This window comes from Chenopodium quinoa, unplaced genomic scaffold (assembly GCF_001683475.1).
Source record: "Chenopodium quinoa cultivar QQ74 unplaced genomic scaffold, ASM168347v1, whole genome shotgun sequence".
Classification (NCBI taxonomy): domain Eukaryota; kingdom Viridiplantae; phylum Streptophyta; class Magnoliopsida; order Caryophyllales; family Amaranthaceae; genus Chenopodium; species Chenopodium quinoa.
In genome coordinates this window covers 5040399-5058940 of record NW_018742523.1, presented here as the reverse complement: position 1 = coordinate 5058940, position 18542 = coordinate 5040399, and the positions used below count along the sequence as shown (strand labels likewise).

Sequence of the window (18542 nt, the reverse complement as noted above, 5' to 3'; positions counted from 1 at the left end):
TTCAAGAACGTCTAGGCTCAAGGGAGGTGAGTGTGCATAGTCGCCTCACCTACCCAGAGGGAACCGGGCCCTACCCCGAGTCGTCTCAGTTAAGGACGAAAACCACTTCAACCTCTTTGAGATGGAGGAACGAGGTCCCGTCAGCTGGGCGTTAGGGAAAGGTCGTGATGGTTCCCACTAGCTCACCCTTCCAAAGCTAGATTTTGGAAGAACATGTGCCAACGGTGAAAATCTCGGCGCACATAACTTGTGATGGTACTTCGGACCCGAAGGACCACATTGCCTCTTACTAGGGGCACATGTACCTTAACCCCAGGTTCGAAGAAACCTGGTGCAAATACTTCCCAACCACTATCAAGGGTGTTGCACAAGCATGAATCACCAAGGGGGTGAAGGAAGGCTCAATAACCGGTTGGAAAGACCTTTCTACGGCGAACCGTCGAGAGAAAACGACTGTAGAACTGATGGGTCTGCAGCAAGGGGAGGACGAGAGCCTTCGAGATTACCTGACTCGTTTCAGTAACGAGTCGTCTAAAATTACAAGTCTGGACCAAGGGCTAGCCATTTTTGCACTGCGGAATGGCCTGCAAACTGGAAAGTTCCTTGACTTCATGGTCATGCATCCACCGCAAACCTTGGAAGAAGCTCTAGACGCTTCGAATAAATATATCCGAGCCGAAGAATGGAACAAAACCAAATCCCAGTTCCAATCCGGGGCTAGGAAGGCAAAAGGACAGCAGTCCGAGGGCTAGGGCTAGAGGAAAAGGAAGGCGAAAGCCTCAAAACCATCCTCGGCTCTTGAGCCGAAGAAAGAAAAAACCCCATTCACGGGGAGATATGAATCGTACACTCCTCTCGCCCTTCCACGTGCTAAAATCTATAGCATAACAAAGGACGAAGGGAGGTACAAGAAGCCAAGGCCACTCCTATCGTGGCATCAGCATAAAGGCAAGGACTAATGGTGTGAGTTCCACAAATCTCTTGGACATTATACCGAGGACTGCCTCCAACTGAAAGATCAGATCAAGGATATGGTCCAAAAGGGGTACTTGAAAAAATATCTCGCGGATCGCCACAAAGAGAAAAGAGCCGAAAAAGATCCTCGGCAAGATCTGGATTCCCCCCGAAAAAAGGACAAGCCGCAAGGCAAAGACAATCCTGATATCCTTGTCATTTCCGGAGGAACCTACTCTCGGAATGCGTTAAAACGCAACTTGAGGAGCTTGACCCATCAAGTGAATCATGCTGACACCCAAGCACCCTAATCTCCGGTGCCGAACATCACGTTCATGGCTGAAGACTGCTGGGGGTGGCATACCCCAATGATGACCCGCTGGAAACTGTTACAGGCATTGTGAACCACAACGTCTAGCGAACTCTCGTCGACGGTGGTAGTGGTGCGGATATCCTCTTTCGGGAAGCCTTTGACCAGCTAAAGTTGGAGACCAAGCACCTAACTCCAGTACCCTTCCCGGAATCTGGATTCAATGGTTCTTCAACATATCCTGATGGGAAAATTTCTCATCTTGTCACCATCGGCAAAGGTCGAGCAGCTCGGAATATCATGGTCGAGTTTTTGGTCGTGGACGTTCCGTTTGTGTACAACGTGATTATGGGGAGACCCATCATTCACGAGATTCAAGGAGTCGCCTCGACGTACCATCAGATGATGATATATGTCTCGGACGAGGGACACTCCGAAAGAATTCAGAGCAGCCAAAAGGAGGCCCGAAGATGTAACCACTTCAAGCCGTCCAAAAGTCGCCGCGGTGACAGGGATGATGAGGAGGAAAGGGAAAAGGACCGATGCGCAAAAAAGCCTAAGGGCTTAAGTGCTTCAGCCCAAGGCACCCCAACACAAGAAATATCTTTGGGGAAAGAAAAAGCTGGTTCATCATCTAAGCCGAAAGAGTCAGAGCACCAGCAGAAGTTTAGAAAGCCTGCTGATATTGACAGCATGCCAGATTGTGAAGAGTCATGTTCCAAAGCTATGGAATTGGACCATCAGACTGAATCAATAGAGTTGGCCGAAGGGGATACTAAAAAATGTGTCACCATCGGGCTTGGACTTGATCCGAGCGTCCGCGTTGAACTTATCCACCTCCTTCGGGAAAACAAAGATGTGTTCACTTTCTCGGCAGCCAACATGCCAGGGATTGACCCGAACCTCATCTCTCACAAGCTTAATGTCGACCCCACATGTCAACCAGTTAAGCAAAAGAAGCAGAATTACTCACTACCTCCTACTCGAAAAAAGTTGCCTATGAAGTAGTGGTAGCCGCTCGAAAGCGTAGGCCCTATTTTGATTGCCATCAAATAGTGGTCTTAACAGATCAGCCGCTGGAAAAAGTCCTTGGCAATGTTGAAAAATGTGGTAGGCGCAAAGTGGGCCTTTGAGCTCACTGAGTTCAGCATCAGCTACCAGCGGAGAGCAGCCATCAAGGCTCAGGCCTTGGCGGACTTCCTGGCTGAGTGTTCTTATCAAGAAACACTAGACAAGAAAAGAAAGTGTGGACTGTTTTCACGGATGGATCCTACACCATAAATGGTCCGGGGGTAGGGGTAGTCATAACCTCGCCCGAAGGCAAGTCCTTTGAATATGCACTGAAATTCTCATTCAAAGCTTCAAATAATGAAGCCGAATATGAAGCAGCAATTGCTGGCTTAGAATTGTGCATAGCATCGGAAGTCGAGCATGTCTGTTTAAAGACAGACTCTCAGCTCGTCGTAAACAGATCCGAGGTGAATATAAGGCCAAAGAGCGCTCAATGATAGCTTACCTTGTAAAGATCAAAACAGTTATTGCGAAGCTGAGAACCCTTGAAGTCCAGCTGATCCCAAGGGGTTAGAATGCACAAGCCGACGAACTCTCCAAACTTGCAAGTTCAACTCTAATTGAGCTGAACCGATCTGTATATGTGGAGGTGCGCCGAGAAAAAGTGTGGACAAAGCACATGAGATATGTTGTGTCGCACATGAGCCGAGCCGGATGGACCCCATCCTAGCTTACAAGCTTCGGGGAAATATTCCCGAGGACAGGAACTTAACCTCCAAACTAAAGAGAATCAGCTAAAGGTTCATCTTCTTCAGAGGAGAGCTGCTGAAAAAATTCTTCTCAGCCCCACTACTGAAATGCATGGGACCAACAAATCCTGACTACATCCTTCGGGAGATCCATCTCGGCATCTGCGGAAACCACATCGGGGGAAAAGCCTTAGCCCACAAGGCATTGAGGGCTGGGTATTATTGGCCCACCATGATCCTAGATGCTAAGGAGCTGGTAAGAAAATGCAAAAATGTCAAAAATGCGCACCAGTCATCCATCAGCCAGCCCGAGATCTTCAACCGATCCTGAACCTGCTTCCATTTTCTCAATGGGGGCTCGATATCTTAGGGTCGTTTCCCGATGCTCTTTATCAAAAAAGATGGCTGATAGTCGGCATTGACTATTTCGGTAAATGGATAGAGGCCGAAGTAGCCTCGAACATCACAGAGCAAACTGTCAGGAAGTTCATCTGGCAAAACATTATCACTCGCTTTCGGAATTCCGAAGGTCTTTGTCTTCGATCATGGGAGGCAGTTTGATAATTTTCCGCTAAGTGCGGTACACTGATCAGTTCGGCATCAAGTTGGCATAATCCGCATTATGTCATCCGCAGAGTAATGGTCAAGCTGAATCTGCGAATAAACAAATCCTCAACGTTCTCAAGAAGAGAGTTGAAGATCAATAGTCTAAGTGGATAGAGGAACTTCCAAAAACCCTCTGGTCACTTCGGACGATTGAAAAAGAGGCAACGGGCATTCACCTTTTTGAATTGGTGTATGGATCGAAGTCGTTCTTCTAGTGGAATTGGCACAGAAAGTCTACGAGTAAATCTCTTCTCGACTAAAGAAAATGAGCAACTCATGAAAGAATCCCTTGACTTTCTAGACGAGGTTAGAGATTCGGCCCAAGACAGAATGACTGCATATAAGCAAAGAATCAACAAATTTTACAACCGAAAGAGTCTGTGTAAGACTTCTCAAATTGGGGATCTTATCCTTTGGAATGCTGCAGCTGTTGCAAAAAGGCCGCATTCATGGGAAACTCTCAGCCACTTGGGAGGGACCCTATGAAATCTATGATGTACTTCAGCCTGGAACATACACTTCGGCAGTTGGGGGGAACTGAGCTGAAAAACCACTAGAACGCAGATGTGCTTAAGAAATATCATGTGTAAAGCAGAACAATCTATGTAAGTGCATCTTTCTGATTAATGAAAGGCCTTTGAGCCACCATTTCTTTAAAATTTAGCAAGTTTCTATTTTTCAGTCTTCGATGTTTTTTTGAAAAAATTCAAGGTTTTCCTTCGGCGCTGTTCGAAGTATTGCTCACCAGCAGCATTGTACTTCGGTAAGCCGTCAAACCTGCCGAGCCGAGGATATATGATTTCACCCCCGAAGTATTGCCTAATGAGGCATTGTACTTCGGATGAATCAGTTCCTCCGTGGATGAATCCAAAACATTGCCTTAAAAATAGGAACAATGATTGCACCCCTAAAGTATCACCCACAAGAGGCAAAGTACTTCGAATGAATCAGTTCCAGGAACAAGGATTTCTTCCCCGAAGTATCGCCCACCAGTGGCAATGTACTTTGGATGAATCAGTTCCCTAGCATTATTTTTTGGATAGTCATTCCCTCGGATGAACTATAAGGATCAGGAAAATATCGTTCTTGGATTCTAAGACTTCAGAACAACGAAAATCATATCCTTCAAAAATAAAGTAGAAGAGAAAAGAAAAAGAGCAAAAACTTCAAAATCTGAATTGTTACAAAAATTTTGCCAAGGCAAAAGCCTCGGCTGAACTGAAAAAGTTGAAGCAAGTACTTTAGAAACCTGAAAATTACAACTCCAAATTTTCTCGGAGGGCAAGAAGTCCTCAGCTAGAAAATATTTGCAGGCCAAAGCTCAACACTTAGAAATTTTTTTGAAAAAGTTCAAAGAGAAGCTAAGTAAAGAGTGCAAGGCAATGGAAAAAAAGGAGCAAATCAAAGCATCAATAAAATTCAAACTAAGAGTTTCAAGTTAAGTACAAAGAAACATCCTAAATCGGCAGTCTCCCACAAGCGGAAAACACAGCTGCTGAACTAAGTACAAAGTAAACAAGAATAAAAGTTTATACAATTCAAGGCAAGCTGAAAGCAAAAGAAAGGCAAAAGCAGATGCGGTAGAATTAGCAGTTAAGCACAAGTGGATCCGCATGACTCTGAAGACGACTGCCCGCATCCCTATGCTTCAGCATCAGCAGAATCAGGTTGAGCAGTTGGGCCCTTGGAACTTCCAGCACCAGCCGAAGAGGAAGCAGGATGAGGTTCTTTCTTTTTGGCTTCTTCAGCTTCCCTCTCAGCCTGAGCCTCAGCCTCGGCTTGACGAGTGAGGAAAGCAACCTCAACATCGTGGGCAATGTGCAATTAGGGTGGCTAGGATCCATTGACCACCCTTCAGCTGCATCCCAGTTGATGCTTGGATCAGCATGAAAAGCCAGGCGCCGAGCTACCTTAAAGCCATTATCAAAACCCTCGTCGTATTGATCTTAGGTATAGATTCTGACTTGCAGCAGCTTTTGGGCAGCCTCAAGATTAGCCTGGGCCTTAGCAGCTTCATCAGTCTGCACTTCCAGCTTCATCGGTCTTGGCCTTAGAAAGTTCTGTATCTTTGGCTTCCACACTACTACATTTTAGACCTAATACAACGGATTTTTTCGTTGTATTAGGTGTTAAAAAACCGTTGTATTAGACCTAATACAACGGCTAGCAACCGTCACATTTGCTAGTGTTGGATTAGGTCTAATACAACGGTAAAATGGACCTAATCCAACGGATTGAGAAATCCGTTGGATTAGGTATCTACCTAATCCAACGGATTGCTCAATCCGTTGGATTAGGTTCCTTTTTTTTTGGAATACCTGAACCTAATACAACGGATTGCTCCCCAATCCATTGTATTAGGTCTTTCTATCCGTTGTATTAGGTCTTTTTTTTCTTTTTATTATTATTATTCTTATTAATAATATTATTATTAATATTAATATTATTATTATTATTATTATTATTGTTATTATTATTATTATCATTATCATCATTATTATTATCATTATTATTATATTGTTCATAAGTGACCAGATTGTCCAAGTCCAGAATTGATCAATGTCTTCTTAGTTTGCATCTTAATTTTGGTATTGTATCTCTATCACATTTTCTAAGATAAGAAAATATGAAAAAAGATCTGAAAATTTGAAAACCGAAAAACGAAAAAAATTGAAAAAAGATCTGAAAATTTGAAAAAAAAACAAAAAGTAGATCTGAAAAACGAAGATCTGAAAAATTGAAAAACGAAAAACGCAGATCTGGAAATCAAAAAATGAAAACGAACATACCAGATCAAGAATTCGAAAAAACCAAAAAACGAAAATGAGAAAAACGAAAACATGAAAATAGTCAAAACGAAAACAAGAAAACGAATGAAACCCAGATTAAAAAAACTAGAAAAATTAAAAGAAAAACCCAGAAATACAAAAAAAAAAAACCCAAAAAAATCAAGAATTCGAAAAAACCAACAAAAAAATCCAAAAAAGAAAAAAAATCTAGAAACTAAAAAAAAACCAGAAAAACGAAAAAAAAACAAGATCTGAAAAACGAACGAAAACTTGAAAAATTGAAAAATCTGAATAATAGAAAAATCTGAAAAATTGAAAAATCTGAAAAAATTGAAAAAAGATCAGAAAAACGAAAAACAAGTAGATTTGAAAAAACGAAAAAAAAAATAGATCTGAAAAATGAAGAAAGATCAGAAAAACGAAAAAAAGATCAAAAACGAAAAAAGATCAGAAAAACAAAAAAAAAGTAGATCGGAAAAATGAAAAAAAAAAAAGGAAAAAAAGATCAGAAAAACGAAGAAAAACAAGAAACAATAAAAAAAGCAGATCTGAAAAACGAAAACAAGAAACAATCCATAAATAAAACTGAAAATACCTTATAGACAAGAAACAATGAGAGAACGAGAAGTGGACGCAAAGAGCTTCTAGAAATGCAATGCGAGAGAGAGAACGAGAGAATGAGAGAGAGGGTAGACTGAGAGAGAATGAGAGAGTTGTACTGTGGCGAGAGAGGCGAGAGAGAGAGAGAGTAGACTGAGAGAGAATGAGAGAATAGAGTCGAGAGAGAGGGAGGGATTTAATAAATGCCTAAGTAAAAAAAAGCCCAAGTTTGAGGTCTAAAACAACGGTTGCCTCATTCCGTTGTATTAGACTACTCAATCCGTTGTATTAGCTCGTCTAATACAACGGATGAGTTTATCTAATACAACGGTTAGTATGAACCGTTGTATTAGACCTGTTTTAGTATAAACCGTTGTATTAGCCTAGTCTAATACAACGATATGAAATTAGCCGTTGTATTAGCTAATTTTGTACCATTGTATTAGATAAAAAATGTAGTATTGCAGCCAGCCAATCCTTCAGTTGCTGAACCTCAGCCTCAAGCTCAGATTGCCTCTACTTTGCTTCAGTCTCGGCCAAAGCAGCCTTCTCATTAAAATCCTCGGCCAGCTTCAGATTCCTTCTGCATCTTTTGCTCGATTTGAGTCTTGACGCAAGGAATATTCACAGCCCCACACTCCTGTATCAAGGCCTGACCTTCGTTAATCTAAGGAAAGATGGACTGCTCTATTTCCCGGTAGAAGTTGCAAAAGCTGGTAGCCATGGCATCCATCTGAGCTCGGCACGCAGCGGATTCTTCCTCTACCTTTTGGCTCTTCAGCTCGGCACTCAGATTCTTCGGCCTTTTCTGCCTTGCCCTTCAACTCCATGTTCATTCCCATAGCGAAAAAATGGTTATGAACGACCTACAAGGTTTAAAAAAAATTAAGTGAAAAAAAAAATCTTAAGTAAAAAATTTTAAGCATGAGCAAGTTTACGTGCAACAACATTTTCCGATTCTCAACAAATGGGTCTGGAACCCTCACAAGGGGCTTAGACACCCCAGCTGCAGCCCGAAGGGACAAGACCTTCACCTTCTCCAATTCGGACAAGCCAGACAAGTCACCGAAGTACTCAATTGCTGAGGCTCGGTGAGAAAGAAGAGCGTTCCTAGCAGCATCTGGAACAACCGATAGTGGGGCAGACTCAAACCCCATCTCAGAAGACTGGAAGGTCTTAAAGGAGTTTCCAACTGAAGTTGAAGGAACGTCAAAGTTCTTCGCTTCTTCAACTCTTTCCTCGGCCTTCTTAAAATATTTGGGCCTCCCATCCAATATCTGCACATCATCATCCTCGGGCTGGATGATCAGTGCATCAGCCTCCTTCCGAACCTCATCAACAAAAGGTTCGGCTATGTGCCGAGGAGATGGTGAGGAATTTAAATTTGGGGGAGTCCTCTACTGAACTTCCTCATCCCGAACCTCGGGAGGAGGAGGAGTCTTCTCTTTAACATCCTCGGTCGGGTCTTCACCTAGCCGAGGTCTCTTAGCAGCAGGTTCGACAGCTTGAAACTGCCCAGGGTTTATAATAGCTCTTCTTCTCCTTTGACCTGCCATTTCTTCGGCGGAAGACTCGTCCGAAGAAGATGTTTGCCTTGTTGGCTCTCCTCTGTCTTCTTCTTCTTTGGCAAACTACAGCAGAAAAGACAGTGGGGCAAAGAGCAGTATGAGCATCATCAAAAAAAATTTCGAGCCAAAGCCTTCAAAATTCAAAGAAAAAGCTAAGTAAAAAAGAGCAAGGCAATGGGAAAAAGGAAGAAAGGAGAGAAAGGTTGAGGCTCACTGAAGTCTTCAGCAATTACCCGTTCAGCACTTCAACCACGAAGGAGTGTAGAGGATACCGAAGCCCGAACTGCAGCTACCTGGTATACACCCCAATGTAACCAGGAGGGGAGCGATGAATCCTGTCCTCAGCAGTGGGCATTCGGCACCAATATCCATCCTCTTCCATAATGCTGTAGAAAACTCTATTTGTTCGGCCAGGCAATGGAGAACACTCCCTTTGACCCACTAATCATACGTAGCGGTGGTCATCAGCCCATAACTTCGAGGGGGTTAACTCACTCTGAGGCCCCAGCTGGCAACTCCCGGGGTCCAGTTGCCGAAACGCTGCCGAAAGTGCTAGCTTCTTCCGAGCCTCGGAATGGCACCGACGTCAACGACACTGCAACAATAGGAGCCTCACCCGAAGAAGCCCTAGTTTCCATCTCGGGACGTGGGATTCGGTTGCTCAAAGGCGGTATCGGCCCAAGTGATCAATTGCGCCGAGGAAGTAATTGAGGAGTTTCCTCTTCCTCTTTAGCAACTACTGGTCTCTTGCCTCGATTTTGAACCATTTTTGTGCGAAAAATCGAGAAATCGGGAAAAAGGGAATGCTTTAAAAAATCAAAGAAATCCGAACAAGTTTCGGAGAAAATTACCTCTATCGGAAGCGAAATTCGCCGATCTATAAATTCGGAGCAACGAACTTAGGTCCCGAAATGCAGAGAATACTCGGAAAAAGGAAAGCGTTTGTCAAGGGTTGATTAGCGAAGGACGGAAGAAAGAGTTTGCAAGAAATGAGGAGAGAGAGTGGGATGAGTGGTTTAAATAGGTTTTCCAAAAGTGAGAATTCCTGAAGTTAGTACCACTAAAAGCCCCACTAACTCCACTTAAATGCAACCGTTAAACACCTTCCCTAATTAATTACCCACTAAACCTTTCATCTTCCCTAATTACTCTCTAAACGGCAGTTACTACCTCAATAACTACCCAAATTCAAATTTTAATTAAACCATTTACTTCCTCCATTTTGCAAGTCAAAACCCGACCCGTTATGATTCCGAATCGGGTCCGGGGGCAAGTTGTTTGGATCCAATTCAATCCAATTGGCCCAATCCAAATGCTTTAATTACAAAGCCCAAAAGTAAGGTTCAACTCTCTCAAGCATGCCAAGTCAGCCAGGCCCAATCAGCATGGCAAGCCCATCTGACTTCACGGCCCAGTTCACCTATTTGAGCAAGGTATAAAAGCCCTCAATTATCTCATTCAGAAGATATTCAATTCAGGCCTTAAGCACAAATTCTCTTACATAGCTTTCTCTCTCAAAACATTGTACTGACTTTAGCATCGAGGGGTCTTCCTCAGCACAACCCCCGAGGCTAGTTTACGTGTGTTTGCTGTGCAGAAAATCCTCGGCCCGGTCATCACTTGGACCGAGATCAGTCTTCTCCCACCGAAAAGGACCAGCCGAAGGTCCTATTGTTTTCAACTAAAACATTTCTTATTTTTGTATTTTTTTTATAAATTATACGTTCGATGTTTGTTGCAATTTATTTATTTTTGCTTCTGGGTAGTATTAATGGAGTTATAAATTTCTGGGTTGTTATTGTATGATTATTTTATTTAATATATATTGATAGGTTTTTGTTGTAGCAACACGAGGAATTTGAATTTAGGGTTTTTGTAAAGTATACAATCACCGTTTATTTGATTTTTGGGTTTTGAAGGTGCGCTGAACTTGTTATTGGTGATTTGGGTGTGGAATGTTGCGCAATTTGATCATTTAGAAGTTGATTTGGGTATGTTTTGCGCACTTTGTACTGTAGCTCTGAATTGGGATATTGAAATTTCCGCTATACTTCTGGTGGGCAGTCTGGGCACTGTTCATTTGACTAGCCATTATGGCAGTTTAGCTTTTGGTTTATGGAACTTCATTGTTAGGAGGAAATTTCGAAACGTTTATTACTAATTTGATGGCGAGTATAGATGTTAAGTTCCTGATCTTTGCCGCTCATCCTTGTAGAATAGCTTCTGTATTCTTGATTGCCTCGTAAGTCAGTAACGGTGATTATGGTTTGCATTATTTCTACTCTAGGTTTTCTTTGGTATGTTTTCGTGACTGTAATTACCGGTCTTTTTGTGATTGGAATTACAGTGCCTCGTTGTCTTCGATGTAGCTGTATTTCCTTAAGTTACAGTAAACAAGAATTTATTAAAGCCTTCTCGTAACATGTGCTGTAATTGCTGTATTTTCCTGTTTAGTGTTAGTTTCAAATAGAGTTCTGGATATCAATACCCCTTTCAAGATTTAGTTTCTGAAAAGGACTTACTTTTTTTGGCTAAGCATTTGTTTTTTGAAGCTAATACCCTTAATTGGTATTCATCACGAATCTCTCCTTTTACGAGATTCTTTTCCTTGGTCGGACCAGCCTAACTGGTGATTTCTGACAAGTCGTTTATGTGTTTCAACTTAATATTCCTTTGTTATCTCTCGATATTTTATTTGTTTCAAAAGGAAACGATTCCGGTGCGAGTGTGTGACTGATTGTGTGGCAACCAACTAGGTTTTTGTACTGTAGTTGATGACCCTCAGTTGTTAGTTATAATGTTCAACTAAAGAAATAACACAAACATTAGGTGGCTTCCTGGTAGAAATTTTTGATGCTCAAGTCGATAGCGAATTACATATATGTACAATATAGAGAGCTCCTCGGATTAATGTATGCGATGGTGAGGATTGTATAGTATGGCTTCATGATGGATTATCCATCCCTTGAAATGGTGGTTTCCTAGACTCCTGGGCCTTGTGTTAAAAATGGGCTTCTGAGTCCTCTATGGGGATGGGGGTTAAGACGTCAAGTCTTAATTTAGTACTCCCTCTGTCTCGTAATATAGTTTCTGCTTTTCTATTTTGGAGATCCAAAATATTGTTCCTGTTTTTATTTTTGGATAGTATGTAAAGAATATTATACCATCACTTTTTTAACATTATTCACTGTACTTCCTAACTTATCCTTAAATTTTGCATATATTCATGTAGTTTTGGATAGTATGTAAAGACTATTATACCATCACTTTTTTAACATTATTCACTGTACTTCCTAACTTACCCTTAAATTTTGCACATATCATGTATTTTTTCCACTTTCTCTCTCTTAACTTTTTGTTTATAATTGTACTTTTCACTTTTATCAATGTCCTTCATCCACTTTCTCTTCCTATTTCTTAAATACTGGAAAAACCACAAATAGGAACTATATTATGGGACGGAGAGAGTAGTTGTTTGGCATAGGACCAGTATGATGATGACTCTGCATTTGGAACACATGCTTTTAATCTCTGTTGATTTTCTGATATGCAAAGAGCAGAAATGGTAGAATAGTTATAATTAATGTCAAGATATGATAAATGAGAGTCAAGTAAGCTTGTATGAAAAATGTAAGCTAATTGTGTCTATGCATTATTAGGATATTGATGGAAGGTCAACTATATACCTTGCACGGTCTTAACTTGGATTTTCAGTTTGATCTACTCTGAAGAGCCCCGAAAAACAGTGCTTCAGTGCTTAGACCAGAATTTCTAGTTAGGAAAATAAATTTTAAGACTTGGCTTTTGCTTCGGTGTTTGGTTTTGCGGAAATCATTTAGGCAATATATGGAAAGTGGTTTATATGCTTGATATTATTGAAAATACATATTGTCTGGGTTTGAGGAAGCCTAACATAGAAATTTTGATATGTTTTGGGAAGGAGGTAGTACTATTTTTTTCCTGTTAATGACCTTGTTCATTGGGAGTGAATATTTCTCCCTTTGGTGAGAAACTGAGAATATAGCTTTACGAGAATTTTGTAAAGATATAACATACCGACTGATTGGTTACACCTGTCATATATATATTTTAAGGGTTTATAGTCTTTTAAACTATAAAAGCCCTAGAGTTCAAGATAAAGCAAGAGCTCTCTTTGATAGTTGGGGATCTAAGGATGTTGATCTCAAAAGTATGGATGTAGAGAAGGCCCCAGTTTATAATGATCCGAAGTTAGATAATCAAAATGATTCAAAGTTAGATAATCAAAATGATCCAAAGGTAGATACTCAAAATAATCCAAAGGTAGACAATCAAGATCTTGAATCTCAGTTCACTACAAATAATGGCTCCCCAACAAAATCCTATGGCAATCATAAACCACGTCTTTTTAGACCGGAAAAATATTTCTTCCCTGTGCTCAATCATATTTTCAGCCTGAAAAAATGAAAGTAAATGTACATGTCAGCAATGATGGAAAGTTCAATATATCTGGATTCTGAGATAAGATGCAGAACATTAGTGGCCAACAAGTAGTAACATAATGGAATTAGTTAGCTTTAAGATAATCTGTTAAACTTATACTCAAACTCCTCGCAATGATTTAGGATATGATATTCAAGCAAGTTCATAATTTCATAAAGAACGTGAGAAGACCAAAATCTTCCATATTTTTTTATAGCAATCCTCTAGGATGTTAAATCCAAGCATGTCAATTAATTTACAACTTATCAAAAACTTCAAAGTTAATTAGTTTATGAAGATGCAATTTTTCATAAGTTAATCCATAAAAAAAAGTCACAATTGTTGATGCTAGGACAATAAATCATCAAAGTCAAGAAAATTTTATGCAAATTCAAACCACACTAACACTGCATACAATGCTTCAATGGATAGATCAAGCTATTACATTCCTGAAGTTCTATATTTAATTCACATTCAGACACAGTATTTAATTATGGATTTTATGGACTTCTGATAGTTGATATAGTGTGTTTTCCAATCACTACAAAATTCATGATCTGGTTGATAATTACCAAGCCAAAAACTCCAATTTGCAAACAATTTGACATCAAATGGATGTGAGGGGGTAGTAGTGTTGCCATGCAGAAAGAAACAAAGCATAAACAAACCTTTGCTGCTTCCATCTCTGCTTTTCTCAAAGCCATTTCTTCTTTCTCTTCTTGAAGAATAGTAGCAACCTGATCTTCCATCTGCTCAATTGTTTGCGCCCACTTATTAATTGAATCTTCAGCAACAATTCTGCTCTTTAACCTAGAACCAGCCTTTTTAGCAATGGCTTTTAGTAGAGAGCGATCATTATCAGTGACAAATGTGACTGCGTATCCTTCCCGACCAGCTCTTGCTGTACGACCCACTCGGTGTACATATGTTGTGAGATCACGAGGACAAGCATAATTAATAACTGTCCGAATCCCAGCTATGTCAAGCCCTCGAGCAGCAACATCTGTTGCAATCAAGAAGTCTACTTCCTGTTTTCTGAAAAGCTCAAGAGAATCAAGACGCTGCGCTTGTGTAAGATGGCTATGAAACTCGGCTGCTTTTAAGCCTGCTAATCCAAATAAGATCTTCAACCTATGAGCAGCAAGCTTGGTTCCACTAAAAATGATTACTTTGGATGTGAATGTTTTTGAGCATAATGCAAGAAGCACTGCCTCATAATGTGCTTCACGAATTCTTCTTATTCTCACAACCTCCTCAGTCAAAGCTGCTGGTCGTTGGGCAGACGGATCAGCTGACAACCGTAGTGGTTTCTTTAAGGATAGTTTGACAAGCTCTGCAACCTCTTCAGTCATTGTGGCAGAAAACAGCATTGTCTGCCTCCGTTTTGAACACATACGGACGAGTTCCTGGATCTCAGCATTAAATCCAAGCTCCAAAAGTCGATCAGCCTCATCAAGAATCAAGACAGCAAGATCATCTAGATCCACAGACATTGAATTACGTAAATGGTCAATCATACGCCCTGGAGTTGCCACAACGACATCTGGCATCGACCTTAATGCAGCCTCTTGCACCTGAGTTCATTTATAATGTCACTCAGTTATGACAGATATAGAAAAGAAGAAAGACATCTATAACAGCCAAAACCGGAGATAGTTGAAGCAATGAAAAACTTTCAATGTTTTCCGTAGTAGAAGTATTTAGTGAAATTATGGTTATTTCCATTTGAACAAAGGAAGTCACATTAAAATATCAAGAGGACTGAAACACACACATGCGTAAACAACCAGCACAAGCATGTAAGGGTCGCAGGCTCATAGTAAAATTCACACTTGCACACATTTCAGATAAGGACCCACTAAAATTGTAAAACCATTGCATCAAACCAATCTCAATCAGGGGACAAACTACTTTGAAATGTAAAATGGCAAACAACAGACATGATAGATTAATTTTACCAAAACAGAAAAGAGCCAATAAGAAAGTATCATAACCTTATTTGATAGCCCACCAACAATCAGGCAGCATCTTATATCTGTAAATTGAGCAAGTTTTTCTATCATACTGTGAACCCTGAAAAGCCACATCAGAGCACTAGAGTGAGAAAAAAAAAAAAGAACACTATATGTTTGAGAAAGTTTACAATTACGAATCAAGACAAAAAAGAAACATGTAAAGGATATACACAAAATTATGTTCCACAAAGGCCAGTATCTTAGGGACTCGTTTACTGCAAGTAAAAGGCAAGAAGAAGTGGAAGACAACCCTCAAAGACTTTAAATGTCATACATTGTTAAAATTCTTTGGAAGCTACAAGCTTTTTCTATAAGATGGACTAAATCACAAGTCCATGGAAGAAATAACAAAAAGGTATTCTGTTTCAGTCTGCTTTTAAGTATTTTGATAATCAGGGATTCACTCAATCCATTGATTACAAATCCAATTAATGAATGGGAATATATATAATTTTATTAACTTAACAAGGAGAAAGGAACTTTGTTTGAGGATATTGCAACATAGCAACAAGGATCCTGATCTCAGAGACAAAGAAGTATTTCTTATGATACTTTTCTGGTGCATTATTCACAAAATATACCACCAAAAACGAGCACTATATCCTGTGCTCCTTACACCCCACAAAACCTTTGGGCGTTCTCCCAATTCTTTAAGGCAAAAAAATTTAGAAGTGATATTATGGTGGAGTTTTTATTATAAAAAAAATGAATATTAGTGTAAAGGTAATTGAGACCAATACTGAAACTGTTTTTATTATAGAAAAAATGAATATTAGTGTAAAGGTAGTTTTAATCTTATTTTATCAAGTAAAGAATATGTACAGGAAACTTTTTATAAATGGTGGGCAAGGAAAACAATACTGAAAACTTTTTTAAGGGGAAAACATTAGTGTAAAGGTAATCGAGACCAACAAAAATGAAAATTAGGACAAGTTTGTGGTACAATTGTACAAGGATAGTATATCACTATACAAGTATACATTATGCATAGATGCTTCAACATTTTGACAATCCTTTTTCCAAATAGGATTGAATTTCACACACAGGCAATACTTTGTTTTCGCTTTAACAGATTTTTATAAAATCAAAGATGCTGGAGGAAAAGAATAATAGCAAGGCAGCACTCTTTTAGTTTCTAATGCCTATATAAACATGCACCAAACCTCATCTTACACAGTTACACTTGACCACAACGATTACAGCAATGTTCAATGTGTCATCTGTAATGTTAGATCAGGACATGTTATTCATGACTATTTGATATCCTTTAAATTGAATTCATTAAGCATATAAACACATGCTTATGAAAATATACATTCAATATAATAAGGAAGAAAAGAGTTCCTCAGTTTTGTAGTTTGTTGATGTAAGTTATTAGGTTTACAGAAATAAAATCTTCTTGATGACCAAAAAAATGGAGTTAGTAGTGAAACTTACTGGACAGCTAGCTCCCTTGTAGGAGTAAGAATAAGAACCCTAATTGCCGGCACACGCTTTGGGCGGTATAACAACCTCTCCAAGGTTGGCAATGAAAAAGCTGCGGTCTACAGAAGCCGAACAGAGAGAAATATAAATAACAATTATATCCAAACCCATCATATTTCCCCCCAACAAAAGAATAATGCACACAAGAGCAACCCTTGAACAATTCCAAATATTACCAGATTCCAGTACTAGAAAGCATCCTTAAACAGCAGCAATCAGCTAGCTACAATCAGATTCTTCTTTTTCTTTTCTTTTATATTAAGTCAGTCTAAGATAAATCCAATAACAAACAAAGTCCAACCTTTTTATAAAGTTTTTATTTTAGAATTAAGAGCTTGTTTGATATCGTGTTTCTAAGGGGTGGAAGTGGAACCAATTAACCATTTACCAAGTGTTTGGTATGAAAGGTAGGATAACACACCCTATTTCTCAAAGGTAACCATTAATTCCTTCCTCTCTTTAGGTATATCGAACATCTAATAATGGTAGCACTTCCTTCCTTTCTTTAGGTATATCGAACATCTAATAATGGTAGCACTTAACAACATTACCCCTTCCTCTTATTATTCGTTTCCATTCCACTTCCTTACCTAGATTCAAATCAAACAAGCACTAAAGGGAGCTGCAATCATGAATTCCAATCTTTTCAACAATTAACCTAAATCAATGAAATAAATCAACGATTTACCTTCCCAGAACCGGTTATTGCACTCGCACAAATATCACGCCCGGCCATTGCCAATGGTATACAAGCAGCCTACAAACAATGCTTCCATTTTCAGTCATATCACAAATTCATTTGAGCTAATAATTATAGTAAAATCCTAGAAATTCATTTAAAAAAAAAAAAAAAAAAAATTGCTCCTAAAAAAACCTGGATTGGTGTAGGCTTAGAGTACCCTAACGCTTCGCAAGCTCGAAGCAACGGCCTCGAAAGATTAAGCTCCAAAAACGATTTAGCTTGATAGGAAACACCTTCAGCAGCTGCAAAGAAAGGTTTATCACTTTCAACAACATCGTTTTCATCATCATCTCCTTTCTCAGCCTTGTAATCCTCCTAATAAAATTATCAACCATTATCAAATTTACAATTGAACTGAAATTGAATTGAAATACAAAACAGGAAGAAAAGGAGAATGAAATAGTACTTGTTTATTGGATTCGGAGTCGGAGTCGGAGTCGTTAGGGTTAGGGAGAGAGACGGCGCGCTGTTGACGAAGCTTGTGGATTTTTTGGTCGACTGAGGTGGTGTGACGGCGGGCGTGTTCTTCAGCGACGGCTTCGGAGTAGGCGGCGAAGTCCCAGGCAGATTCGGAGGCATTATCGTCGCCGGAATGAATGTCGTAACCCATTATAGTAGCTCTGTGAACAAACGTTGAAGAGGGTTTTTGTGTTAGTTTTCTAGGGTTTTAGAAGTAGAATAGGAAAATTTGTTAAATAAAACTTTTTAAATGCCTTATTTTGAAAGAAAAAACCTTTTAAATAGAAGTGATCATTAGGCGGGTCGGGCCGAAGTTAAAAAATTATGTCCACTTCTCGGGCAGGGCTAGGTCGGGTCAAGCTTGGGGCCAGAATTTTTGTGCCCAAATCCGCCCAAAATGGTTGGGCCGTGCGGGCTTTTCGAGCCAGGCCTAAAAAATCAACTAAATATGCATAAAAACGCATTCCCAAACCCGCCAAAAAAAATAAATTTTCGAGCCGAGCCAGGCCCTACCCGATTTCGGGCCAAAATTATCTGCCCAAAATCGGGCCGGGCTAATTTTGATCACCTTTACTTTTAAACGATTCTTTGTTTAAAAAAATCACCACGATCACTTTTTTTGTTTACTGAAACCTCACCCTTCTTTTCCGGCATTGACTCTAACTTTCAGGCGTTGACTCAAGATTTTCCCTACTTACACCCAATTGTTTTTATATTTGCACTCCCTCTTTATATTTCCCTCTTATTTTCCCACCAAAGTCTTTCCCATGTATTCTCTCTCTCCTTTCTTCCA

The 18542-nt window shown here is 39.8% G+C and overlaps 1 protein-coding gene across 1 annotated transcript; it reads right to left on the bottom strand.

Annotated features, from left to right (window-relative positions):
* Positions 1 to 5271: 5271 nt before the first annotated feature.
* LOC110719916 (DEAD-box ATP-dependent RNA helicase 28-like) lies at positions 5272 to 17954 on the bottom strand. Its single transcript, XM_021898899.1, has 11 exons — positions 17697 to 17954; positions 17423 to 17605; positions 17237 to 17305; positions 16501 to 16607; positions 15043 to 15121; positions 13717 to 14622; positions 12896 to 13021; positions 8441 to 8650; positions 7958 to 8296; positions 7786 to 7885; positions 5272 to 5408 (listed from the first exon to the last, which is right to left on the bottom strand). Exons 1-11 carry the CDS (start codon positions 17898 to 17900, stop codon positions 5272 to 5274), a joined length of 2460 nt encoding a protein of 819 aa, XP_021754591.1. The 5' UTR covers positions 17901 to 17954.
* Positions 17955 to 18542: the final 588 nt, after the last annotated feature.

Bases quoted from the DNA above. Each gene is read 5' to 3' on its own strand.
- LOC110719916 (XM_021898899.1), bottom strand. From the start codon at position 17,900: ATGGGTTACGACATTCATTCCGGCGACGATAATGCCTCCGAATCTGCC. The intron at 17,306-17,422 runs GTTTTTTTAGGA...CATTGTTTGTAG, and splicing joins CTAAGCCTACACCAATCCAG to GCTGCTTGTATACCATTGGC. The intron at 8,297-8,440 runs GTTCGGGATGAG...GATGATGTGCAG, and splicing joins AGACTCCTCCTCCTCCCGAG to ATATTGGATGGGAGGCCCAA.